This window comes from Acomys minous, assembly GCF_964271855.1.
Source record: "Acomys minous genome assembly, chromosome: 10".
Taxonomy (NCBI): Eukaryota; Metazoa; Chordata; class Mammalia; order Rodentia; family Muridae; genus Acomys; species Acomys minous.
In genome coordinates, this window is record NC_140491.1 from 61,467,367 (window position 1) to 61,494,519 (window position 27,153).

Below are 27,153 nucleotides of genomic sequence, written 5' to 3' on the forward strand. Positions count from 1 at the left end.
TCCCTGATGCTGAGGGAGGAGTGAGCTTGCTAGGGTAGCAGGGGACACTTGGAGCCGTGCTACACCTGAGTTGGGTCACTCCATAGCCTCCCCTAGCTCACACAGAGCAGCAACCAAGGCTCAGTGATGCTTCTCATCCCAACATGGGACTCAACCCGAGCCTCTCCACCTTCCAGCCAGCCCTGCCAGCATGCAGTTAAAAGCATAGTATCCTTTTTTTTTTTTTTTTTTGAGACAGGGTTTCTCTGTGTAGCCTTGGCTGTCCTGGACTAGCTTTGTAGACCAGGCTGGCCTCGAACTTACAGAGATCCGCCTGCCTCTGCCTCCCGAGTGCTGGGATTAAAGGCGTGCGCCACCACGCCCGGCTAAGCATAGTATTCCTTAAAGGGATGCTAGAGTGTCTGCCTGTTTCTGCCCTCCACCACCGCCCTTTTCATGTGGCGATCATTCGTTGTTGCCTGCCTCACGACACTATGCCCTGCAGGTGCGCCCTCACCCCAGCATAGGAGGTGTTCTAGTCAGCAGTTTGCTCTTCAACTTTGGTGTTCCTTCCAGAGCAGTCTTTCAGAAATACTTGTGAGCACTGCGCCCGAGGGAGAGGGTTTTTTGAGGCACTGTCCATCCTAGCTGGCCTTGGCTGGTGTGAGAGTGAGGGGCTCTCTGAGAAGGCCAAGCCTTGAAGCTAGGAAGGCGGGGTGGGGCTCGGCTCTTGGTTCTCCAGTGGTTGGTGAGTGTGCGCCCCCTGCAGGAGCTGGTGGAGTACTACCAGTGCCACTCACTCAAGGAAAGCTTCAAGCAATTGGACACTACACTCAAGTTCCCCTACAAGTCTCGGGAGCGCGCTGCCACCAGGGCCTCAAGCCGGTCTCCAGGTAATGCTTGCGCCCAGGGGTATCTTGCTTGGGCCACTTCCAGGGCCAAGATACTCCCTGTCCACCACCATCTGGGTCAAGAGTTGTTGCCCCTCCCCCCCCCCCCATTTCATGGAGCCAATGGGACCACACTGTTACTCCCCCCACCCCCACCCCTTGGGTGCCCTGGGGCCTTGCCTGTTCACAACAGCTATCTACCCACAGAGGGGACTCCAGAACTGATGACAGGGCTGCAACCTGGACCTTGGTGCAGAGATAGGCTTAGAGCATTTGGCTTCTGGCTCAGAGCTCTTTCCCCTGGGTCACCAATGTCTCTAGTCTATAGGGACCTGCAGAGCCATGGGACCTTCTTTCCCCCACCCCAGCTAGAGCAGACCAGCAGCGGGTCGGCCAGCCTCTATGACAGTTGACCCTGATGTCCTTTCAAGACCTAGGTGTAGAGCAAGCAGTGGCCTAGCTGTGCCTGGGGTAGCCCCCCTGCCCTTCCCTGAACCCTCCTGGGGTAGAGCCTGGCCTCCCCTGTACTCCTTGGCTGTTGGTGGTGTCCTGCCCTCCATCTTATGCTCTCTCTTGACTCTTTGCAGCTTCCTGTGCTTCCTACAACTTTTCTTTTCTCAGTCCTCAGGGCCTCAGCTTTGCCCCTCAGGGCCCCTCCGCTCCCTTCTGGTCAGGTACCTATGCTGTTCAGGGCCCAGCCTGATGGGTCCCCCTGGCTGTGCAGCCTGGTGCCGGGCAGGGGGCGGGAGGCTGGGAATCAGGCCCAGGCTGCACCACATGAGGACACATTAGGCGAGTCTCTCCCTGGCCACACTGTGAGTCGCTTCTCTGCCTCTGTCAGCTCTCATCCTTCACGGCCATTGAGAGCTTTGCCTCTGGTTTGGGAAACTGGGCAGGAGGGCCAGAGCTGGTGACTCCTCTGCGGCCATGAGTGCTGCCATGGCAACAGGGATGGGTACACAGGAGAGGGCTTCAGTGAGCCCTGGTCGGACATGCTTTCTGCTGCCAGAGCCAAAGCCCTTCTGTGTGTGGCTGTGCGTGTCCCCTCACTACCATTGCCACCTGCCCCTTGGGACTCCTGGGTTCTGGGCTGAATGAGTTCAGTGGGTTTCCAGTCTAGTTCGGGGATCTGGGATGGGGAAACCGGAAACTGTAGTGGTCAAGGCATGGGTGCCTGCTCCGTTCACCAGTGGCATGCTCGTTGCCTGTGATAGCCCAGCATGGGTGGTGATAGCTCCAAACTTTTTTTAAGTGCATGCATGGGTGTGTCATATACCAAGCCCACCCAGGCATGAAGGCCCCTGAGTTGGAGGCTGGTGTGTCCCTTCTCTAGCCGTGGGCACAAAGCCAGGCTCTAGGTACCAGCTCAGTCCGAGGGCCTCTAGCCCTGGCCGGGCAGCTCCTGCAGTTGTGTGATGTCCCACCCTGCCTGCCCCAATAGTGTTCACGCCACGGGTCATCGGCACAGCTGTGGCCAGGTACAACTTCGCTGCACGAGACATGCGGGAGCTGTCTCTTCGGGAGGGTGACGTGGTGAAGATCTACAGCCGAATCGGCGGGGACCAGGGCTGGTGGAAAGGCGAGACGAATGGACGGGTGAGTAACTTGCCCGGCTCCCAGCGGGACTCTGGCAAGCTATTGTTTTAGGCACAGCGGGTTTGAGATGTCCCTGGTGTCATGGGTAGGGGTGAGGACTAAGAATCCAGATGTTCCTAGCGACACTGGTCAGGTCTCACATCAGGCCCCACAGAGCCCGTACTGTGTCAAACCCTATTCCTCTGCCTTTGTGGTCACTAAGAAGCAGGTTGTATATAGAGTTTTCTGGCCACGGGAACCCATCAGGTCCTACCCACGCCATTCCTTCCTGCTGTTTCCAGTGGCTGCCAGCTGGCTCCCTCAGACTCTCTCCCCGGAGAGCCTGCAAAAAGCCCCCTCTATCCCAGAATCCATCTTGATCCACAATCCATTGACTTTGGCGCAGGTCTCTGAGCAAGTTTTTGGAAAGGCAGAGAGCTTCATGGATTTTCATGGATTTTCCTGGGGCCGCAGATACCCATAGGCAGGTGTACTTGTCTGCAGAGGGCCAGGCAGCCTTGGCTCCCCTGCTGGTAGCTGGTAGCCGGAGCTATTTTGTTCCCACTCAGCTTGGCATCTGGGTTACAGGCTCCAAGTGTGTTCATTGATACCCAGCTGCCCTTCAAAAGAGTGCAGTCACTCTGACGGCTGGACTCTAGCCCTGCAAGGAGGCCCGCGCAGGTGGTGTTGGAAGCAGCCGGGACTGTAACTTGCCTGGGCCCAACTCCACTGCACAGTTTGAAAACAACTGCCTTGTGCTTTTGTGAGTAGCTCTTTTTGACCTGCTGTCGTCATGAAGTGTTAGCCCTGGCAGTTTTACTTCTGGGTCAGAGGCAACAGCAGCTCTCCTTGAGTAGGTGTTTTTAGAACCACGCTACTCCCCCTTCCCCTCCCCGACCCCTCACGCTTCTGTGTTACTGTTGACTCTTCTCTTTCCCTGTACTTAAAGTGGGTTTCTTATAACCAGTTGGAATTTTTTAAAAAAAATATTTGTTTATTTATTATGTATACAGTATTCTGCCTGCCTGTCTGTATACCTGCACATCAGAATAGGACACCAGATCTCATTTTAGATGGTTGTGAACCGCCATGTGGTTGTTGGGAATTGAACTCAGGACCTTTGGAGGAACAGCCAGTGCTCTTAAGCTCTGAGCTATCTCTGCAGCCCACCAGTTGGAATTTTAAAAGTGACTCTAATGTGGCAGTCTTTACCCTTTAGTAGGCATATGTAGCCCATTTATGTTTAGTATAAAAATTTGGCTATTTGTTTGTAAGTTCAACATTTTGTATTATCAGTCAATTCCTTCCCTCTCCTTTCTTTTTATTTTTTTTAATTATTTATTTATTGTAAGCAAGTGCTTTATCTACAGCAGATCACATTATAGATGGTTGTGAGGCACCATGTGGTTGCTGGGACTTGAACTCAGGACCTCTGGAAGAGCAGGCAGAACTCTTAACCACTGAGCCATCTCTCCAGCACCACCCCCCCTCTCCTTTCTGAGCAACTTTTAGGTTAACCAGTACTTTTTCTGTTTACTTCACTTCTCCTCGTCATGATTGGTTTTTAGATATATACCCTTTTATCATGTATGCTGTTATTCTGGTGGTTACAGATACACTTTGACTATTCAGAGTCCCTTCAGGGAGTACTTTCACCACTGAGACAGTGTGAGAACCCCCAGCCTTGAATTATAAATTATTTTCCTCCAAGATTTTGTGTGGATGTTGTCATTATATATATATATATGTTTGTTTGTTCTTTTTAACTTTTGAGAGTCATTGCTCACATGACATTTCTTTACTCCTTAATATTTCCTGGGGTCAAGACCACTACCCTTTTGACATATTAAAGTTATCTAATCAATTGTATATTTTCAAATTTCGCCAGCTTTTTTCACTTATGTTTCTCCTAGCTATTCTTGACTATCAGGAATGTTCCTAACAAGGGACATATGTGACTTGTAACATTTACACCTACTTTTATCCCATTGCTAGGATGATGTGTCTTCACATTTAGACAAAGGCCACACCTTTATGTTGGTGTACACAGGGAGGATGCAGCTCACCAACGTTACAGTATCTGCTCCACTCTATTCCATTGCGGTGATAAACCACTCTGACCAAAAGCAGCTTAGGGGAGGAAGTGGTTTGTTTCCTTACGCGGCCAGGTCATAGTCCATCACTGATGGAAGTTGGGGTAGGAACTTGAAAGCAGGCACCATGGAGAGATGCTGCGTGCTGGCTCTCTCAGAGCCATGCTCAGCTAGCTTTCTTGTACAGCCCAGGACTGCCAGCCTAGGGGATGGTGCTGCTCACACCGGGCTGGACCCTCCTACAAGCAAGACAAGTCCCACACGCAGTCAGTCTGATGTGGGCTTCTGTTCTCAGGTGCTGGCTGGGATGGCATCTGACTGAGACGGCCAGTTCCAGGTTCTCACTTGTGCCATTAACTAACTTTAAACTTAGTTAAGCGCTATCTGCCAGGTCCCTCTCCTCCCCATTTCCATCTGCGTCTTACCCATTGATCTACAGTCAGTTCCTGGTCTCTGTCTAACCTGTTTCTTTTTTTTTTTTTTTTGGTTTTTCGAGGCAGAGTTTCTCTGTGTAGTCTTGGCTGTCCTAGACTCACTTTGTAGTCCAGGCTGGCCTCGAACTTACAATGATCCGCCTCCCTCTGCCTCCCGAGTTCTGGGATTAAAGGCATGCGCCACCACGCCCAGCCTAACCTGTTTCTGTTAAGTCATTGCATCTTTTGGTTTTAGGACTTTTTTCCCCCTCCTTCCCTTTCTTTTCCTTCCCTTGTTGGGTTTTTTGTTTTTGCTGTTGTCATTTGTTTTGTTTATTGGTTAGGTTTGTTTTACTTTTGAAGACAAAGCCTCATCAAGAAGGCGTGGCTGGCCTTGAGCTCGAGGCAATCCTCCTGCCTCAATCTCCTGAATGCTGGGGCCGTGGACACGCATCACCGCATCCAGCTTCTGGCCTAAGACTTCTGTTTCATTTCTCACTCCTGATCTCTGGAAGAGATGTCTGCCTTCTTACAGTTTTCTGAAACATATGGGGTAGCTCTTTCCATCACTGACCAGGGCTCTTTTCTACTATCACTGTTTGCTCTTAATTTTTATCACTTATGCCTGAGGGCCAGACTGTGTGTCTGGAGACATGGGGAGATGTGGTTTCCTCAGCAGGGTCTGACACTTTTCTCGCTGGCAGATATTAAGCTAGATTCAGGCTCTCGGGCCCTCTTTGAGGCTCTGTGAGGCCTGGTTGAGATCTCTGGCATTTAGGGAGGATTCTCACTCCCAACCCCCTCCTGGCCTTGCCTCGACACATACCATCTTGTCATGTGTACATACATGCAGCACTTATGACCCTGTCATCTCTTTCAGATCGGTTGGTTTCCTTCGACGTACGTGGAAGAGGAGGGTGTTCAGTGAGAGCGAGACTTGGACAGGACTCTTGGACATTCTTGGGAGTCTCCCCACCTTGGAAGTCCACCTCTGACTTCTCCATGGCTCTGGGAACTGCCTGCCAAGCCTGCAGCTGTTATGGCCCGTAGGGATGGGGAGGGTGTCCCACCGTCACCTGCCCTAGGTGGCCTGCCCCTTGGTACATTCCTTGTACATAGAGGAAATCTGTGCTGGCCACACTCAGCACCAAGAAGAGGGAGCTCAGGCAATGTGGCCAGGCAGGGGTGGATAACAACCAAGGTCAGAAACCACCGCCTGCCCCTCTGGCTTAGATTATTCGGGAGCCTAGAACTCAACTCACGGTGTGCCAAGGGCTGCTGGGGACAGCAGAGGGGGGCCCACCCAGCCCCATCTGCAGCCCTGCACTGATCTGCCTGTCTTTTCTGCTGCTCCTAGAGTAGGTGTCAGGTCTGGGAGGCAGGCAGGACCAGAGCCAGTCCGTGTGGTAGCACACACTAGGCCCAGCTGGGAGACAGAGCTTGCACAGGGGCCGCTGGGTCATGCTAGCTCTGGAGTTCTCCCTGACTGCCTCCTTTCCTAACACACCAGGGTCCTGCTGAGTGCTGACTGGGCAGGCCCCTCCCTCGTGAGGGGTCTTTGGAATGATGACATTGCTGACCCACCGTAACCCACCCGGTCAGTGGTGCTGCTCTTTGCTTGTTAAAACCCCTTTCCTGAGCCAGGAAACAGGTCTCCCAGCCCTGCTGCCAGGGGACACATCTGTGAACCCCAAAGGGCAGAGAGAAAGCCAGGTTCCCCTTCCCACGGCCTCTTTTCTCTCTAGGAGGCAGACTTGGGTCTTCTGCATTCCAAACTATGGCCCCTAGGAGTCTTGCTAGCCTTTGCACTAGATGTTGGGTCTAGCCCTCAGCAGATATCCGCACAAGGATTTCTGCAGCCCACACACTGGGCCTATGGCCAACTCAAAATAAGTGCTCTTGGGTATCTCAGCCCCTTCACCTCCTTCTCCTGGTGCTTCCTGGCCTTTGACCTCTGGCTTGCTTGGCCAGCCCCTATTTCCTTCCCTCGGAGTTCTGTGTGAAAGCGTATGTGAAGACACAGACTTCTTGGGGGCCCTTTCTCCCTTCATCTAGCTGCCTAGTCCTGGGTGAGGAGGGAGCCAAGGCTAGGGACATTGTCCCTGCTGGAGTGGGACAATGCACTCCCTACCTTGTACCTGGGGACACTTTCCAAAGTTGGCCTCTAGCTTGGTGCCCACATACAGCATGCTGGGATGTCGGGGGAGGCAGGGAGGGATTCAGAAGATGGGGAGCGACAGGAAGTGACATACCCTGGAAAGCCTCAAGCTATGAGAAGCTGATGTGGCCAAGGGTTGGCCTCGGAGAGATTTTTGCACAGCTCCCCGGCCCAGCCTGCCCTGCCCAAGTGCAGACTATGGACAGGGCTCTGTCAGCCCTGCCATATGAATGCCCTCAGAACACCCTTGTGTTTGAGGTTTTTTTTTTCCCCTGGTATTTGTTTATTTGTTTTATTTTTCTGTTATTATAGGCTCTTTTTTTGTCCTGTTATGTTTTGATTTTACCTGTTTGTGTTTTAAAAGGGGGGAAGTTGTAATTATTTCATCTAAATCTCCCATTATATATCTGTGAATAAGAGATTCTATAATAGCAGAAGGATGTATATTTTAGTTTGTCATGATATAAGTCATGACAACGAAGGACACTGAGAAAAAGAATAATCTGGAGCCCTGGTTTTGTGAATGTTTTGTGTTTGTCTTGACATTTGTGTTTGGTTTGAATTTTTTCGTTTTCAAGCTGCACTGAGCAGGGTGCTAGGCAGGCTAAGCAGGCTGGTACTTGGACACCTCTGCAGGAGACTGGACACCATGTGAGGGCTGAGGACTGGGGGCCTGAGGTCAGCTGTGAACATATGCAGCACAATGCATGCGAGTCAGGGATGTGGGGTCGGAGGGTCCCACAGCCAGCAGCGCCCCCTAATGGGACAACTGTACAATTGCCAATGGGTTTCCCCCTCCAGACTACGGTTTTTACTACAAATAAACCTACACTCTATTCTGCAGCCGCAGTTAACCTTTTGTGCCTGGGAAGGAACAGCTGGCGTCCTGAAAGTCCATCAGGGTTTGTCTTGCCCAAAGCCTGGCTGCCAGATGGTTGTCTCTGCTGGCTGGCTCAGCATCCAGCAGAATCCACTAGGCAAGCTTAGAGCAAACGCCAGTCTTCAGAGATTAAAAATGGCCCTTTCTCCTCAGAGTGATGAGTCCTGTGTCATTTGATAAAGAAAACCTAAATAATAAATGTTGGTTGTCCTCGCCACCCCCTACAGAAAAAGCAGCCCCTGCCTTAGGGTCCCAGGCTTCCCTCGCAGCCTCCTACGCTTAGCCTGTACTTTCCTCTTCATGGTTACCTCGCCGCCCAGCGTGGCTCCTGAGGTTCCCACTGGCATAAGTGGAAGGAGGCAGAGGATCCTATCAGCTCTGTAGCCAGTATCTTGTTGCAGAGCCCCACTCCGGCTATAGTGGTGCTTGGAAGCGCACAGAGTGAGGTAGGCACACGTCCACCTGGAAAATGTAGGTCTTGTTATTAAAGAGATGGAGCAAGGCCACAGGGGTGGGCAGCCAACCACCCTTGGCATAGGCACACCTTGTGGGTCTCTGAATGTTATATAGGAGGCACTTGTTACAAATGTGGCCTGTGGCTCTGGCCGCACCCTGAGAGTGGAGGAACCCACACTGTCCTATCTCAGCCCCTGCACTGTGTCAAGGGCTGTGATCATGTACTCTTTCTGGGTACCCAGGCCAGAGACAGGTAAACACAATTTATGTCCATCCCATCTGTGTCCAGTTCACACAGTGTGACTCTTGTCCTAACATGCCTCCCCAACAGGTGGGTGTTCAGACATGTTCTCACCAGCCTGTGATGGCTTCAGTTGGTGCAGTCTCCTGTGGGTTTTGTAACCAGAAGCCATCAGGGAATAGGGTGGGTAGAGGGTCCATGGGGTCTTCAGCCATGCACCAGCCAACTCCTCCTGATTCTGTCCAGGCCTTGCTACCCTCACCTCTTCTGGGTCTCTTCTGCCTTGCCTAAATCACCAGCATGTGGGCAGCAGGTGGAGGAAGTTCTCCTTCAACACTGCAGCTCTTCCTGGGATGTACCTGGGTCCTAGGCTGTCCCTCTTGGCCACAGGGCAGAGACATGGTCCCCAGGGGCTCTGCACCTTAGTTTCTTCAGGTGACCTCCATCACCTTTACTGGAGAGAAGTGTAGACTGAAGGTGTGGGCACAGAAGCCCATATCCTTGTGGTCCCAGACCTCAAGGTCAAGGCTAACAGGTAGATTTTTTTTTTTTCTGAAGACTCCCTCCTTGGTTTGCAGTGGGAGCCTCTTGCTGTAGCCTCTGGTAGCCTTTCCATGGCGCACAGATTTCTTCCTTTTCTCATGAGGACCCTACTCTTGGTGGCTTAGGAGTCAGCGAGGACCCTTGCTGACTTTGCCTCTTGTAAGACCCCTGGCCCTGACTATCCCTGGCAACCCTGGGGTGCCCTGGGTACCGGAGCCCGTGAGCGTCAGTTCCACAGTTCAGCACTAGCCCTACTGACACTGCAGGCATTGACTGCAAGTCCTCTGGTTGCCTGTAGGAGGAAATGCAGGCATGACCTGGCGGCCAGCCCATGTGGCACACTGTGCTTCTCAGTAAGAAGCAGCGCACACTGTGTGCTCCTGAAGTCACAACACTGAATTCTGAAGTAGTGTGAGCAGCTGGTAGCCAGCCTGTGGATGAGTCTGCACTTTCCGTGTCTCCTTTAATGTGATTCTTCAGCGTGGAGACCCAGTGGTGTGAGTGCTCAGTATCCAGCCTGTGGTAACGTGCTAACCAGTCACAGTCAGTAGGCTTCCCCGATACAAGTGGGGGCTCACATACAATAAAGTAAACACTGTTCCCTGACACTGTCTCTGGAGTGGTTCATCTCTGCTCTTTACTGTTCCATGGGCATTGCTGTCTTGTCAGAGGACACCCAGATAATGGTGGCGATTGCCTACTGTCCTTTTAATGGATGGTGTATCCACTAGGCTGACAGAGCCCAACCTCCTTGTGCTGACAAGTTTTATGTCAATTTCCCACAAACTACAGTTATTCATGAAGAAAGAACATCAGTTGAGAAAATTCCCTCACCAGATTGGCCTGTGGGCAAATCTGTGGTGTGTTTTCTTGATCAGTGATTGATGGGGAAGAGCCCAGTTCACTGTGGGGGGTGCCGCATCAGCACTCATACCACGGGGGCCAGTCTGAGCAAGCCATTAAAGCAGCATTCCTCCATGGCCTCTGTATCCGACCCTGCCTTGAGTCCCTGGCCTATTTGCCTTCTTGCCCTGACTTCCCTCGATGACGGACTGTGCTGTAGAACTGTAAGCCGAAATAAACCCTTTCCTCTCTAGGTTGCTTCTGTCATTGTGTTTTATCGCAGCAACAGAAACCCTAAGGAAGACACTCCCGTTCCAGGCATTCCCCCATAGAAAGGCTTTGTGGGTTTCACCTTCCGAACCTCACTGGGGACAGCAGTCTTCTCTCTGCCTGTTCATCTCACGTGTCCACGAAGGGCACTGCACCCACCTACATCCACTGGGCTAGGAAGAAGATTGGCCAGAGGTGCACACCTATAAGGGGCTGGGGAGGTGGCTCAGCGGTTGGAAACACTGACTGTTCTTCCAGAGGACCTGGGTTCAATTCCCAGCACCCACATGGCAGCTCACAACTGTCTGTAACTCCAAAATCTGACACCCACAGACATACAACTGAGACTAGTGTTGGTACCGTCTGGAAATGCTGCTCCTTAAGCTGAGCTACAAGCAGCAGTGGCAGGAGCTGACCAGGAATGAACCATGCAGAACAGACCAGGCCTGAGGGACCCCTCTACATGTTGCTAAGGCCCTGGCCCAGGCCTGCCAGAGTCCACCCTGTCCCTTTTACGCGTGAATCGATGCTTCCCCCTTCCTAGGCCAGCTGTGGGTACCTGGCTTCTGAGTCCTGTTGAAGGAGGTGTGCTGGAAGGGAGAAAGGTCTCAGTGGCTAGCAGGAAGCATGCCCATCAACTCGCCAGGTCCTAGTGAGCACTTGCCACATTCTAGACCCTAGGATATGCTGGATGTCAGTAGGAAAACAGGAAAATGCCCTGTTATGGCTCTTTCTCCTACTCTCTTAGGATGGAGTTCAATTTCTCATAGGAATAAAAATTCCTCCTTGATTTTAGAAGTGTCCTTTAAGACCGATACTTTGTGTATATTGCCTCTCAGTGTATACAGAATCAGAATAATTGTACCATGGATAGATACATTTTGATCAATTAGGCCTCGGTAAAGCTAAAGGATACAGAGTTGTAAGGTGGAGTAACGTTGTGTACACAGCACACACTCCTTGACTATACACCTTTTCCCTCTTGACAATGTCCTTGTGGGGCTGGAGAGATGGTTCAGTGCCTGAGAGTACTTCCTGCTCTTCCAGAGGACCTGAGTTCTGATCCGAGCAAAGGCCTATAACTCGAACTCCAGGGCATCTGATGCTCTTTTCTGGCCTCCATGAGCACTGCACTCATGTGCATATATACACACAGAGACATATAATTGAAACTTTAAAAACAGCCACCAGGTGGCGGTAGCTCACATCTTTAATCCCAGCCTGTACAAAGTACGTAAGTTCTAGGACAACCAAGGCTACACAGAGAAACCCTGTCTTCAAACAAAACAAAGTAAAAAGCAAAGTCCAGGAAATTAACCTTGTGCTGGGTCATAAAGGGAATTCTACATGTTTGAATCATAAACTGGCTCCCCTTCCTGCTATTGAAAGTCACATGATCTCAATATGTTTGTAAACCAAAAAAACCACACTTTTAAATAATAGTCTAGAAAGAAATTGTAAGTGGAATTATAAAGCATTTTAAATTCTCCTGGAGAGTTGGCTCAGCAGTTGGAATCACTGATTGTTCTTCCAGAGGACCTGGGTTCAATTCCCAGCATCCACATGGCAGCTCACAACTGTCTGTAACTCCAAAATCTGACACCCACAGATATACAATGCACATAAAATAAAAATAAATTATTAAATTCACCTATAAATTTTGAGTTCATGTCATTAAAAAAAATACCCTCCTATCGAGACTCACCAAATAAGACTGCCACACCAGTCTGGACAGGAGCTTGGTGACTTTGATGGCTTATGCCACACAGCTTACTCTTTGAGGTAAGCTTTCCTTTCTAATTCAGTCATTCTTCCAAGGCGGAGCCAGCATTTTGTTCCTTAAATATATGTTTTGATCTTGGGCCAGCCAGATGACTCAGTGGGTAAAGGCATTCTCCATGAAGCCTGAAGACATGAGTTCAAACCCCGGGAGAACCAACTCCTGAGTGTTATCCTTTGGCTTCCACGAATTCCATGGCATGCATGCGCACATACCCACATAGGTAAATAAACTTACGCATGGGACCATTCTCTGAGCAAAACAACTGCCACCTTCAAGAATTCAGCTGTGCCCTCTTGTAAAAGTCATCTTAGCTGGCCTTGCAATTGAGCTTGCAGCCCTTCACAGAGGGGCAGGGCCCCTCACCTGAGTGTCCAGCTACTCCATACCTCCTATGTATGCACTGCTGTCCTAATCATGGCTGGTCTTGGGGAGGAGCTGGAGTATATAGGCCAAAAAGACTAGGAGAGGAGGGGGCCCATGTATGCAGCTATAGGAAAGCCCTCATCTTTGCCTGGTAAAGACTTTGCAGTACAACTTCTTTTGGGGGGAGGAGCACCCCCACTCTGGTAAGTAACCCCGCTGTAAGGAAGCCCAATAAACTCTGGTTCCGCAGGGTGAACTTTTGTCCCTTTGCACCTGGGTTTGTCAGTGAGACTTTAGGGGAAGACATTTATGTCTCTCCAGGGAAGGAATCTGAACAAGAAATGTATTCATTGTGAGGCTGCACTGGTGGAGGTAGCTGGCTTCTGGGCAGGGAAGTGGCAGCCAGGCAGGTCACCCGGCCTCTCTTCAAGATAAGATCTTGCAGTGTCTGCTCAGCTGGCTAATCTCAGCCTCCTGCCCTCATTCACAAGTCGATGTGTTTATTTTCCTTCCTGATTTCATTGCCCATCTTCTCACGTGCTCTCCTGACGGTGCCACACATGGGTGTGACAAGAGCCCCTCTCTGGGCCGCAGCTCCCTATAAAGGCCAGTCTGGCTGGTTGGGATTATGGTTTGTTTGAGAAGGTCCACAGACAACCCAAGGTTGCACCCTCGGGCCAGGTCTAGGCTCCCCAGTGCAGAGATTTGTCTCTTGCAATTGTTTGGTTCCAGTGAGAATTCTTGTAGTGTTAAAGTCACCATCACTTAGACAGGACCCAGGCTCACTTAAGAGACAAACCCCTGGACATGTTTGCGGGGTGGGGTGGGGTTTCTACATTGGGTTAATTGAGGTGGAGGACCTGCGTACAGTGTGGACGGGATCACCCCAGGATGCAACATGGCTGTCCATTCTCCTGCTGCCACGCTTCCTACCATGGTGGCCTGTACCCTCAACCTTTCAGCCAAAATACACTCTTCCTTAAGTTGCCCTTGTCAGTTATTCTGTCACAACACTGACAAAAGCAGCTAGTCTACTGAACAGAATATACCCCCTCTTGAGGGGTTCTTTCTGTAAGTTTCACCCACCATCTTCCATAGTCTACAATATGGTCATCTGGCTACAGGGGAGGCTGGTCTTTTGTTCTGGGTCTTGTTGCCACAGATGATAAAAGAGTGGATGGAGTGGGGGACACGAGCAACAGACCATGCCACAAGGACCAGTGAGCTAATGGGGTCTGCGTGGACAGCAGGGTGTGTGTGTGCAGCAGTCTCGTGAAGTCATGTCTTGAGGGAGAGAATCTGGACACATAGCTGACTCTCCAAGGTCCGGCCTCTTCTAGTCAGAAGGCTGTGCTGTGTGGGTACCCTTGGTTCCCCTCACCATAGTCTGTGCCTTAGTCTGACTAGGTTTCAGGTCAATCAGGGAGGAGAGTCTTTTTATTTTTATTTTTTAAAGTTGGCGTTCTTGTGGAGAGGACAGGTTTTAACTTGAGTAGACCCAGCCAGTGTCTTTTGAGCCTCATGGCCTTGTTTCTAAGCCCTGGTTTCTTATCCCAGCATGCCTGAGTGTACACATCCACTTTTCTTTGCCCCTTTTGTGAGTTTACTGTATTCACTAGAAAAGGCAAAAGTCAGTGTGATCTCGGGGTTGAGACAGATGACAAAGACAGGTTGGCCAGGGGGATGACAAGCCTCCAGTTCTATTCAGTCATCCCATGTAGGGAGATGTTAGCCCAAAGTGTGGAAGACCTCAGCCAAGTACCACACTTAAATATGGGCACATTGGATGTGACTTGGTGCCACAGAGACAGTGAAAGCAGAAGCAATAGGGAAAAGACTCACCAGGCAGGTGTCGACAGGAGGTGGTACTGTATAACCAGGTAATCACTATAGATGGTGCCCCAAGACGTACAGAAGGAACTGCTCAGGCCAGTTCACAGAGCTGTGCCCTCAGCATCCACAGTCAGCGACAGCCCAACCTTCCCACTGTCACTTGAACTTGGCTGTAGTGGGAGAAGGCACCCCATGGAAATAGCTTCAGACCAGAGTGTGAAGCAGGCAGCAGCAGAAGTTGATTTCTAAGAGTACAATGAGTGGTGATGGGGTTAATAAGCCAGGCCTGTAGTAGGTGCCGCACTATGATCTGCAACGTAGACAGTGTAGCAGACAGAATTGGGTGTGCTGGACAAGTTTCCAGTGGTCCAGAGGATGCTTGAGTCTTCTCTTTCTCTGACTGACTGGCGGAGCTGAGCGAGATGAGCAAGGAGGTGCTCCTCATAACAGGGTCCCTCTCCTCCCCCGCGACCCCTTTCTCTGTCTTGCTTGGTGGATAGGACTTCCTTGACATAGTGGCTGCCTGTAGGTCAGCCCTGCCTACCTACCCATGGTCTCACTCCCTGGCCTGTGTCCAGCTCTCTAGGGTGTAGGACTCACAAGTACCCACCAGGGTGCAGTACCTCCTGCCAAGTGTCCTCTTCAGGAAGGGTTGGCCCCTGGGGAGACCAAAGCCCAAACCTTTGGTGCTTCTGTCCTTCTCTAGGAACCTGGGGACGTTTGAACCTAGTAGGGAAGGGCTTGTGTTCTGCCCTCCATGTGTGGTTCAGTTTCCTGGCTGCCCCCTCCACCCTACCCCGTGCACCACCATGGCTGGCACATCCTTGTTTTCTGAGACAGGGTCTCACCAAGTAGGTGAGGGCTGACTGGCTATCAAGAGCCTGTCGCCAGCTTCACAGTACTAGGATCACAAGCATTCACATAGTGCCTGGTCCTTTTCTTCTTCTTCTTCTCCTTCTCCTTCTCCTTCTCCTTCTCCTTCTCCTTCTCCTTCTCCTTCTCCTTCTCCTTCTCCTTCTCCTTCTTCTTCTTCTTCTTCTTCTTCTTCTTCTTCTCTCTTAACAGATTTTTGGGGATCAAATTTCACGGCTTGCACTGGAATTACAAGTATGTGCCAGTGTGTCTGGCTTTTTTAAAAAACATAGATTTTGGAGCTCACACTCAAGGGCTTGTACAGGGGCACTTTGCTGATCCAGCCACCCCTCAGCCCCTTTGCTTTACATTCTTGGAACAAATAAATCTTGACGACATGAATGAAGCCTGTGACACTTATGAGTGTCGTGGAAACTTATCAGCGGCCCGGGGAGATCTGGCCCCCCAAGATGTGCTTTGCTTTTCTCACCTGTTTTCTCATCTCCACAGTGACCGAGGCCTTTCCCATCATGCTGAGAGGTCACATACACAGCTACGTGCTGACTGGCCCCTGTCACCCCTCCACACCAGCACTGGCCAGAATGACTGGGCTGAGCATCCAGGCTCCTGCTCACTCTTCTCCCCAAGTCCCCAAAGCCAGAGGGATAAACGGCTATCTCAGTGCCCTGTAGCACATCAAAGCACACGCTGCCTCCAGGCTCCCTCGCTATCACAAGTGCTTGTTAAACATTTCAAAGCTAGCATCCTAGGCCTCCTTACCTCCCCCTACCCTAAACTTCCTCCAGCTCCTGGCCTTCCCTCCCCCAGCTACTCATTCTCCTTATAACCCTGCTGTTTCTCCCTCCTTCCCTCACTCCCTTTTCCCTCTTCCTTCCTCCTTCCCTCCTTCCCTCTTCCGCCCACTTTCTCTGTTCCTGCTTCTCTCATGCAATTTATTTCTCTCTTTGCTCTGACTCTTCCAGTTACCTTGCCCCCCCCCCCCCAGTAAAAACCATGGAGTGGCCATGTGTGGCTCAGAGGGAAGGCCTGCTAACTGGGTTGCTGCTCAGCCTGCCTGTTACTAGTGTCCTCTTCGCAGGGCCACACATGGAGAGCGATGGAAGACCCTCCCTCCAGCATCTCCCTGCTAGGGCACTTCTACCCAGGTACTGGTGGGCTGCAAGGCTGTCAGCAGGTGGGAGCCCAGCTGGGTTAGAAGGAAGTCTCAGGGTCTAGAGGGCAGGGAGACTTGGTTGGTGGAGTGGGGAAACATCACGGGCTGGAGATAAGACCCCCATCTCAAAGAATGGGATCAACTGTGACCCCTGCTTATATTGAGGTCTCCTTTGTAGTATGCTAACATTGGGCCCAAAGGAAACCCCAACTCCCCAAACTCCAAAAGGCAATCAAATGTCCAGAAATGAGCTCCACCTGGACTATAGAGGAAGTATGGTGGTTGGATAAAAGCCAGAATTCCTCAGGAACTTGTGAAACTGCTCCCCGCTTACCAAAAGGAGCCATTTCTCTTATCTCTGGTGAAAGGGACATATGGATCTCCCATTATTAATGTGTGTGTGTGTGTGTGTGTGCGCGCGCGCTCCTCACATACACTAGGAGAGTCAAAATACTCAGAAATCTTCAAGAATGCTGTAAAACTGATAGCATAGTGCAGGGCAGGGAAGGTTGAGTGAGAAGGTGGCAGCGGGTGGGACAGAGTAGAGGTGGACCGCAGCTCGGCCTGGGTGGCAGGAGAGCAGCCTACATACATGCAGGTGTCAACAGGTCCCTGTCCTCGTGCCCCCCAGTGCTCAGGGACACAGCCTGCCACCTCTCCTTGACCTGAGCCAGGTGACATGCTGGGTCAACAACAACTCCTACAGTGCTGACCAGCCACGGGGCCCAGCCTCCAGCCACCACCCCCGTCCAAAGTCCAGGTGACTTAGCAAATGCCAGTGTCAGAGTGTGTGCCTGGTCCAGCCACTGCCCCCAGGGCTCCACTACCCAGGTGTCCATCTCTCACACCTCAGAGGCTGGGACTCAGAAGAAGACTTAGGCCACGTTCCTACTTCCTTCTCTCCAATTGGCCCTCACCAGTGGCAACAGTGGCCAGTCAGAGTCTCTGCCGTCTCTCTGAAATGTCCCACTGTTCAGCTAGCTGGAAAGCAGCTCCCCAGGCAGCCATGCGGGGGGGGGGGGGCTCTCCTATCCCTCTTTGATTTCTATTTCTTAGCTGGGCCTGGGCCTTAGGTATCTCTGGGTCCCCAGCAGCTACTTTGTATGCATTAGGCGCTCAGTAGATGTACATGAAAGACAAGGCAGCAGCAAGGCAGATAGATGGACAGCCCCATGTAATACAGTAAGTATACAAGTGTCTAGCTGTGAATTCCAGCACCTTGCCCTTTCCTGACCGTGTGCTGCTATGTGGTCAGTTGGGCTGCACACAGAATTTGTCCTTCTGCTCCTGCTGGTACCAGCACCTTTGACAGCCGGAGATTTTGAAACATTGTTTCTTCCTGGATTCACTCTGAGCGTCTACTTCTACCTGGAATGGTACAGTGTCCTGGATATAGCAGGCTGCAGGCAGCAGCTTGACTCCCTTCGTGGCATATGCGGGCTGGGCTCACCTATTCCCAGCAGGCAGGGGGAGGTAGGAATCTGAAACAAAGAAGGATAAAGAGCTCTGGAGAGCAGGATGCTGGCTTCCTGGGACAGAAGTGAGCAAGCTGGGATTGGAAACACAGACTTGTGCCAAGATGACCTCACCAGGGGCCTCAGTTCAAGGAGAGATGATCTACTCATGCAGCCATCTGTAGGTTGAGCTGTTTTAGGGCATGGGGAACCAGGGTAGGCAAGTGTGGGAAGGCAGGATACCCTGGGGGTCACCACAGCAGTATGAAGAGACCCCTGGTTTAGCGATGAGGAAGGAAACATGAAACGGGGAGATGACCTGCAGAGGTGGGGGGCGCTTGGGTTTCACAGCCCTTCTCTGCTGGCCAGTCAGGAGAACTGCCCACTTGGCAGCTGTCCCAGCTGGGCTGTCCAGGAAGCTGGGGTGGTGGGAGGTACATCCCTGTCCCAGTTGTAAGCCGGGGCATCGGGCCAGTAGCAAGGGAGTGGGTGGTGTGTTCAGCGAGACCCAGATGCAGCTTGGGAAAAAAGGGAGGGGCAGTGTCCTGGCAGCCCCTTCATGGGCAGGCTTGGAATTGGCTGCTGGCTAGCTGGGACCTCCCTCTGCTTAAGCGTGGAGTAGGTGGGAAGACAGTGAGTATTTGTGGGGGTGCAGGATGGGGCTTCCTTATGGGAGGGCTCTGCAGAGTGCCTTCCCTTGGGCTCCCTACTACTCTGTTTCTGAGACCTCAGGGCTGTGACTGAGCTCTCATTCCCGGTGGCCTGTGCCCTGGCCTTTGGGAAGCTGAGGGAGGGAACTGTAGGGGCCAGAGGGCAGGTTAATGAAGCAGCTGTTCTGAAGGAGGAGAAACAGCCTGGGGGCCTGGCTGCCCCATCCCCCCCACCCCTGCTGGGACTGGCTAGGCTGGCAAGGAAGGGGCACGTGGCAGCTCCCCAGGCCAGCAGCATTGGCACTGGGTACAGTTTGGAGAGGAAGGAGGCTTTTCTGGCAGGTGTGCAGTGCCTGCTGTTGTGTCCGAAGGTAGAAGCACTGCCTGGCCTTGCAGAGCCGCGATTGCATCCATAGCATGCTGACATTCCCTTACTAAGACCCACTCAGGAGCTTCGGGAAAACTAAGGGAAGTCGAAGATTAAGGTATGTATAGCTTCCTGCTGCTGAGGGGGATGTGTTCCCTCTCATCCATGGAAGACTGGCAGCTGTCACTGTAGAGATGAGGGTGACCTGAGAGACTGAAAGGCCAAAGGCATGGACTCCTTGACCCTATGCTTGGAGTGGGTGCCGAGGTGGGTGGCTGTCTGGTGAGGGCTCAGTAGCATTCACAAGTGAGATACAGAGCTTCAGTGGGTCTCAAGTCCCCAGGCTGGGAGGGACCAGGAGAACCTTTGGCTTTCAGATCTCAGTGCAGCCATACAAAGGCTTTGGACACTGTAGGAAGCCTTCCCTTGCCTCAGTCTCTTCCCCTGGAATAGACGAGAGTCGTGAGCCTCAGATCATTCTGTGGAAGTGAGTGCACAGCCTGTCATCCACATCTGATGACAGCAGTGACATCCTCAGTTAACTGGCTACTTGGTAATCGTCACTAATACTGAGGAAGCCGCTCCACTCACCTCAGTACTCTGGGTCACAGCCAAAGCCTTTGCTTTTACAGCTGATCCCAGGAGAGAACAGGAGAAACCCTTGGAGGCATCCTTCCTTCTCCCCGTGCTGGGCTGGGAGTCACCCTGGGTACCAACACTCTTGGTAAACTCCTTTTATGTTTGGAGACAGAGTTTCTCTGTGTAGCCCTGGCTGTCCTGGACTAACTTTGCAGACCAGGCTGACCTTGAACTCACAGCGCGCCTCTGCCTCTGCCTCCTGAGTGCTGGGATTGAAGGTGTGTGCTGCTGCCACCTGGCTTATTTATTTATTTATTTTTAAGATTTATATATACAGTGTTTTGTATGCATGTACTCCTGTAAGCCAGAAGAGGGCACCAGATCTCATTATAGATGGTTGTGAGCCACCATGTGGTTACTGGGAATTGAACTCAGGACCTTTGGAAGAACAGCCAGTGCTCTTAACCTCTGAGCTATCTCTCCAGTCCCTCCCCGCCCCCAGGTAAACTCTTGATGGATAGGAGATGAGGGGTTCCTGATGGAAGGGCTTTTGATGAACTCTTAAGGGCAGCTAGAAGGACTGGAGAGGACAGAGACAACTGAGACCACTTAAGCCAGTACCTGTGTCCCATCTGAAATCCAGATGCCTGGGGTGGGGGTGGGGAGTCTAGGCCCCACAGCCTCCATTGGTTTTTACTGGGAGCCACTGAAGGAGAAATAGCTTATGGGTTGAGTGGTGATCATCCTAGGGGATTGTCCTAGGGTCCTGTCTGGGTCTACTGCTAGTACCAGTTTGGGGCTTTTACCGCATTGCTTCCTCCACATGGCTACCCAACTCTGACCACATATTCCTGTCAATGTAGTCATGGCTCCTTTGGGGCTGTAGTCTCTCCTCACAACCCTTGTCCAACAGCTCTAGGAACTTTACCTAGCTCAGACCAGGACAGGGCCCTCGACGTGCTCAGGAAGCTCAGCTAGGCTTTCACCAGGCCCTGGATGCTCTCCCTCTCTGTATCATGCTCCTGTGAGGACTCTCAGTGCCTCTGAGGGAATCTTTCTTATGCCTAGCCCTGTCTTCAGGTGCTCTTCCCATCTGGATAGGCCCCCCGCCCCGCTTCCTTAGGCCTCTTTGGGATATCTGCCTGCTGTGTCAACCCCACTTCTCTGACATCCACTCTCTACCCAGTGCTGTCTCCTCTGAGGCCAACTAGAGCCCTTGATGGGGCTGTTGATACATCAGCGCTGAATGAGCGAGTGAGTGGGTGAGTGAGTGAATGGGTGAGTGTGTGGGTGAGTGGGTAAGTGAGTGGGTGGGTCAGTGGGTGAGTGAGTGGGTGTGTGTGTGTGTGTGTGGGTGGGTCAGTGGGTGAGTGAGTGGGTGTGTGTGTGTGTGGGTGGGTGGGTGAGTGGGTTGGTGGGTGGGTGAGTGAATGGGTGGGTGGGTGAGTGAGTGTGTGGGTGGGTGAGTGTGTGGGTGGGTGAGTGTGTGGGTGGGTGAGTGTGTGGGTGGGTGAGTGTGTGGGTGAGTGGGTGGATGAGCGGGTGGGTGAATAGATGGGTGAGTGGGTGGGTGAGTGGGTGAATGTGGGTGAGTGAGTGGTGGTGAGTGGGTGGGTGGGTGAGTGGGTGGGTGGGTGAGTGGGTGAGTGGGTGGGTGGGTGAGTGGGTGGGTGAGCAGGTAGGTGAATAGATGGGTGAGTGAGTAGGTGGGTGAGCGGGTGGGGTGGGTGAGTGGGTGGGTGTGTGGGTGAGTGAGTGAGTGGGGGTGGGTGAGTGGGTAAATGAGTGGGTGGGTGTGTGGGTATGGGTGGGTGAGTGGGTAAGTGAATGGGTGGGTGTGTGGATGGGTGAGGGGGTGGGTGAGTGGGTGGGTGGGTGAGTGGGTGAATAAGTGAGTGGAAGAATGGATAAGAGTGAATTAATATCACAGATAAGCCACAGAGAGAAGGCCAAGGAGCCTCAAGTACATGGGCATGCACTTAACCCAATCCTTACAGCATTTACACTGCACCCCTCCAGCCTGACTCTCTTGTTGGCTCCCCAAGGTACAGAAGCTGTAAGTCTCCATGGCTTCGCTAAGCCGAGCCCTACGTGTAGCTGCCACCTGTCCTCAAGGGAGATCTGCTCGGAACCTGAGGCTACAGCCCCTAGGCAGGGAGGCCAGGCCAACCACGGAGAAGAATGTTCCGTACCAGCGGACCCTGAAGGAGGAGGCACAAAGTGCCTCGGTGGTGCTTCAAGGACCGAGCCAGCCCCTGCCTAGCACAGCCAATGTTGTGGTCATTGGCGGGGGCAGCTTGGGTTGCCAGACTCTGTACCACTTGGCCAAGCTGGGTGTAGGCCAAGCAGTGCTGCTGGAGAGAGAGCGACTGACCTCTGGGACCACCTGGCACACGGCAGGTGGGAGCCTGGGTGCAGGCGGGTAGGTGGGACACAGCTGGGGTCAGTCGGGGTGGAAGGCCAACCAGACTTTCTTCTCTGAAGAACTGAGCTAGGGAGAGTAACAGGCACGGCCTGTGGGCCTCTGGGTAGGGGTGAAGCTGGGTCCAGGCAGCAGTCTGTACTAAGAGCAGATGCCCCTTTCCCAGAGAAAGCCACTAGGTAGAGGCACACCTGCCGGCTGATGGAGAATGGATGGACCTGTGTGGTAGGGGCGGCACCTGCACCTCTGTGGCTCTCTCCTGATTGGCCCTGTGCACACCGACTGAGCACCTACAGTTTGCATGTCCCCGACCCTTTTCTCTGGTGAACAGCTGCCAGTTTGATGTGGGGTAAACGGTTGCACCTAAGCTGGCTCAGAGGCCAGCATGAGGCTGCTGAGCTTGGAGCCTACAGAAATGCCGCGTAAGCCTGCCGGTGTCCACCTGTAGGTCGTGACCCACTTAGGGGTTGCACATCAGTCATCTTGTCTATCAGATATTTACATTATGACTCAACAATCGCAAAATGAAATGATGGAGTTATGAAGTAGCAATGAAGTGATTTTGTGCTTGGGGGTCACCACAACATGGGGAGCTGTAGTAAAGGGTCTCTGCATTAGGGAGGTTGAGAACCCCTGCTTTAAACCCTGCTCTGTCTCCCAAGGCCAGGCCCCTCCACATCACACCAGCCTCATTCCTGAACTCTCCCACTCAGCCTCTGCTGTTGAGAGCAACAGTCTTGGAAAGACTGGGATTTCTGGGTCCAGTCAATTCACTCTGTGGCTTTGAGCTCAAATACTTGATGCCTATGAGTTTTACCTATGAAATAACATCTCAAAGCCAGGTATGGTGGCCTAGGCCTATCCTATCAGCACTTGGGAACCAGAGATGGAAAAGACAAAGCATGCAAGTTAATTCTTAGATACATAGCAAGTTTGAGGGCCTCTCAAGACCCTAGTTAGACTCTGTACCAGGCCTGGCACATAGATGGCATTTATTAATGGGAGCCCTTGGTATTGTCCCTTGGATCTGCCCAGGAAAGCCTAACCTCCACCTATGGCAGGCCATGTCTGACTCAACCTCCCTGGGCTCTCCACCGCTGCCCAAAGAAGTGGGTGTGATGCCACTTCGCGGGTGACTGATGGTGCCTTGTTCTGGCCCAGGCTTACTTTGGCAGCTGCGGCCCAGCGATGTGGAGGTAGAGCTTCTGGCCCACACGCGTCAGGTGGTGAGCCGTGATCTGGAAGAGGAGACTGGGCTGCACACCGGCTGGATCCAGAATGGCGGCCTCTTCATCGCCTCTAACCGGCAGCGCCTGGATGAGTATAAGAGGCTCATGTCGGTGGGTGTGCTCATAGGGAAAGCTGGGCTTGCTCTCTGCAGGGGGCTCAGTGGGTGGCTGTGTTTCCTAGGGGGAAGGGTGGGGTGTGTGCCTCCTGAAAGATCACACAGATGCTGTGTTCTTTGTGGGGCTTTGCTGAGGTGGAGAAGGCCCCAGCAGTGAGTGTAGCACTGGAAACAAGTGTGTACAGATCTACAGATCTGGGTTCAAACCTTACCGCTGTTCTACCAGCTGTGCTCCCTGGGTAGAAAGGCTTGGCCACACTCTTCATTCAAAATCCTTAGAGGGAGCTGGGGCATGCGGTTCAGTTGGCAGAGTGCTTGCTTAGGGTGCATAAAGCCCTGGGTTCCGACAGCACTTAGGAGGCAGAGGCAGGCAGATCTCTGTGAGTTCAAGGCCAGCCTGGCCTACAGAGTGAGTCCCAGGACAGCCAAGGCTACACAGAGAAACCCTGTCTCAAAAAACCTAAAAACAGGGGGCTGGAGAAATGGCTCAGAGGTTAAGAACACTGTCTACTCTTCCAAAGGTTCTGAGTTCCATTCCCATCAACCATATGGTGGCTCACGACCATCTATAATGAGATCTGGCGCCCTCTTCTGGCCTGCAGCTTTACATGCAAACAAAAATTGTATGCATAATAAATAAGTAAATCTTAACAAAACAAAACCCCCAAAACAAAACAAAACAAACCTCCCAAAGCCCTGGGTTCCACCCTCCAACTCTGAATAAAACAATGTTCACCTGCTCGCAGGCCTTGGATTTAGAACTATTCAGAGGCCCTGGGTTTTACCTATGAAGGTCAGGAGTTTAAGGTTATCCTTGGCTATATGGTTTCTAGCCAGCCTGGGCTACATGAAACCGTCTCAAAAAGAAAGATATCCTTAGAGAATCGCATTACTAGTTGGGTGGAGCCCTGCTAAATAGGTCACCACTTCCACTTGATTGGCTGTCCTTCAACAATTAACTATGGGGGCGTGGTCTGTTTGACAGGGCCATCAAGCCAGGAGCATATTGGCGTTCGTTTCTTGGAAAACCTGGAAACTTAATTCTCAGACCCAAAATATGAGACTGTGAGGTCACCTGAAATTAATTATGACACACTAGGCAATTTCAAGCATGTTCTTGCCTAAGTTTTTGTTTTTGTTTTTGTTTTGGGTTTTTGAGACAGGGTTTCCTGAATTCGCTTTGTAGACCCAGGCTGGTCTCAAACTCACAATAATCCACTTGCCTCTGACTCCTAAGTGCGGGGATTAAAGGCATGCACCACCACCCCCGGCCTTTTCCTAAGTTTTTTGTTTTTGTTTTTGTTTTTAAGATCTATTTATTGTTATGTTTACAGTGCTCTGCCTGCATCTACACACCTGCAGGCCAGAATAAGGCATCATATCATATTATAGATGGTTGTGAGCCACCATGTGGTTGCTGGGAATTAAACTCAAGACCTCTGGAAGAGCAGCCAGGGCTCTTAACCTCTGAGCCATCTCTTCAGCCCCTTTGCCTAAGTTTTAATCAACCACACAGTTTCTGAGCTGTTTCTCCCCCCTCCCCCCTCCCCAATGCAAAGCTTCCAGTGGAGCAGATGTTAGAGCCAAGGAGTATGGCTCCAGACCCTGCCTCTGCACTGGCTCCACCCCCTCACCTTCTTGCTGGACCAAACTGGTCCTCTGGGCATAGAGACTTGCTCAGGCTTCTAGAAGCAGCAGGGCTGAGGCTGTACCTGGAGCCCTGGGTTAGGTGAGTGACCTGAAGACCTGCTTCCGGTGGGCTCAGGAACTTTCTTCTGGGTTCCTCTAGTTGGGCAAGGCCTATGGTATAGAGTCCCATGTGCTGAGCCCAGCAGAGACCAAGGATCTGTATCCGCTGATGAACGTGGACGACCTCTATGGGACCCTGTATGTGCCACAGGATGGTACCATGGACCCGGCTGGCACCTGCACTACCCTCACCAGGGCAGCAGTGGCTCGAGGAGCTCAGGTACCCAATCACTGCCAACTCTGGTCCTTCGTTCTGAGCCCGCTCCTTTCCCTCATAAACCCTGACACCAGGGAACAGGCTCCATCCTTGGCCTGGTATGTTGCCTGGGCCAGTTCGGGCCTCTCAGCCTTTGGGTCTGTTCTGCTGTCCCATCCCTTCACTCAGGGAATCCTACTCTGTCACAGAAGAAATCCATAGATCCTGTCTTACCATTTAGTCTTCATTTACCTCAACCCCACACTTACTGTAGAAAACCTTAAAATGATAAAGGGGCTGCTGCTCACTGGATAGATACCTGATAGACAAGCACGAGGACCTTGTTTGTATTTCCAGTATCCATGTGGTAGGGGGCTGTTACGGGTCTTCTGCCTGCCACCCTCGTGGAAACAGTGAGCTCCAGCTTTGCTGAGAGAGCCTGTCTCAAGGGAACGAGGCAGAGAGTGATGAGGGAGGCCACCGATGCCCTTCTCTGGCCTCCAAATGTACCTGCATGCCTCACTTTCATGTTCATGGCTCTGATAGAAAACCACCCTGACCAAGAATAACTTAAGGAAGGAAAGCATTGGCAGGGCTGACAACCAGGTGATGGTCTGTCATTGAGAAGTCAAGGTAGAAACTCAAGCAGTTAGCCGCATCACATCCCACACTCAAGAGCAGAGAGAGAGAGAGAGAGAGAGAGAGAGAGAGAGAGAGAGAGATGGATGCACCCATGCTGTCTGCTTATGTGCTCAGCTGTCTTTCTTCACTCATGCAGTTCAGACTCAGCATAGGGAATGGTGCTGCCCACAATAGGCTAGGTCAATTAACAAGACAACTCTCTATAGATACATCCATAGGCCAACCTGATCTAGATTCTTATTCAGTTAAGACTCTTCCAAGGTGATTGTAGGTTGTATCAAGTTGACATTTAAACCAACCAACACAGTGCATGCACCTGTACACACACACACACACACACACACACACACACACACAGCGCACACACATAGCACATGTACACAATACACACATGCACACACAAAAAGACAAATAAGCATAAAGGAAGTTTTTAAAAAGTCCTACAGAACTGTGGGCATTTTAGTGTTTCCATTTCCACGTTGGAAAACAGAAGGAACAGACACACATAATTTTGTTACTTTTAAGAACCAAAGCAACGCACAAAGATTTTTCCATTCCTCAAATGAATCTTGCCTACTGAAAAACAGTCATCAGTCCTCTCCTATTCTGATGAGTGCCCCACCCCTGCCACATCGGAGGGAGTTTTCCAACTTAGCAAACTAGTGAGTTCTGCTTTCTTATGATGTAGCTTCCATTTCTGGGACCAAATGAGGGAAATAGAATGAGAAAGTGCCATCACAGAAGCAGTATCCTCTGGTCCCATTCAGGAGGTCAGGGAAGGTGGCCTTCGAGAAGCTCCACATGACTTATGTGCATTTTTTTCCACCTCAGGTCATTGAAAACTGCCCAGTGACTGGCATCCGTGTGCGGACGGATGACTTCGGAGTGCGGCGGGTGGCAGCTGTGGAGACAGAGCACGGCTCCATCCAGACACCCTGTGTGGTCAACTGTGCAGGTGGAAGGGTGCTCCTTTGACTCTCCTCAGCTCTGGTCCTACGGCTGAAGGACCTCTTTCTGGGGTGGGAAGTCAGGACAGGCAGGAATGCCAAGCGGTTGGCAGTTGAGGTGTCCCACGCCCCCACCTGTGGCAGCTGAGTTGCTCTCCATTCTGCCCCCCAGGAGTGTGGGCGAGCTCTGTGGGCCGGATGGCTGGAGTGAAGGTCCCGCTGGTGGCCATGCACCATGCCTACGTCGTCACTGAGCGCATTGAAGGGATCCAGGTAAGCAATGGCACCAGGCTCTGTGCAGTGGGAGGGGCTCGCAAGATCAGAACTTTTACCTTGGACTCAGCTTGCGCACAGACAAATGGCACAGCCCTCAGCCTGAAGGCACTTTTCTGTGCAAGGAGGACCTCTGGGTAGCGGCCGACTTACTGAGTTGGCATAGTGTATTTGATGGTGCGG

At 51.9% G+C, this 27,153-nt stretch overlaps 2 protein-coding genes across 3 annotated transcripts in view; both read left to right on the top strand.

Annotated features, from left to right (window-relative positions):
* The window catches only part of VAV2 (vav guanine nucleotide exchange factor 2), a 176,701-nt gene extending 168,750 nt beyond the window's left edge, over positions 1–7,951 (top strand). The window contains exons 25-28 of one of the 2 annotated variants that reach the window (XM_084799117.1): positions 749–872; positions 1,457–1,543; positions 2,311–2,465; positions 5,831–7,951. In XM_084799117.1, coding sequence (XP_084655243.1) covers positions 749–872; positions 1,457–1,543; positions 2,311–2,465; positions 5,831–5,878 — 414 coding nt within the window. In that variant the 3' untranslated portion in view covers positions 5,879–7,951. The remainder of the gene's footprint in view (positions 1–748; positions 873–1,456; positions 1,544–2,310; positions 2,466–5,830) is intronic. The other variant, XM_084799118.1, reaches the window with a different exon arrangement.
* A 10,488-nt stretch (positions 7,952–18,439) lies between these two features.
* The window catches only part of SARDH (sarcosine dehydrogenase), a 62,290-nt gene continuing 53,576 nt past the window's right edge, over positions 18,440–27,153 (top strand). The window contains exons 1-6 of the mRNA XM_084799133.1: positions 18,440–18,935; positions 21,442–21,796; positions 22,980–23,158; positions 24,953–25,132; positions 26,582–26,705; positions 26,870–26,970. Coding sequence (XP_084655259.1) covers positions 21,463–21,796; positions 22,980–23,158; positions 24,953–25,132; positions 26,582–26,705; positions 26,870–26,970 — 918 coding nt within the window. The 5' untranslated portion in view covers positions 18,440–18,935; positions 21,442–21,462. The remainder of the gene's footprint in view (positions 18,936–21,441; positions 21,797–22,979; positions 23,159–24,952; positions 25,133–26,581; positions 26,706–26,869; positions 26,971–27,153) is intronic.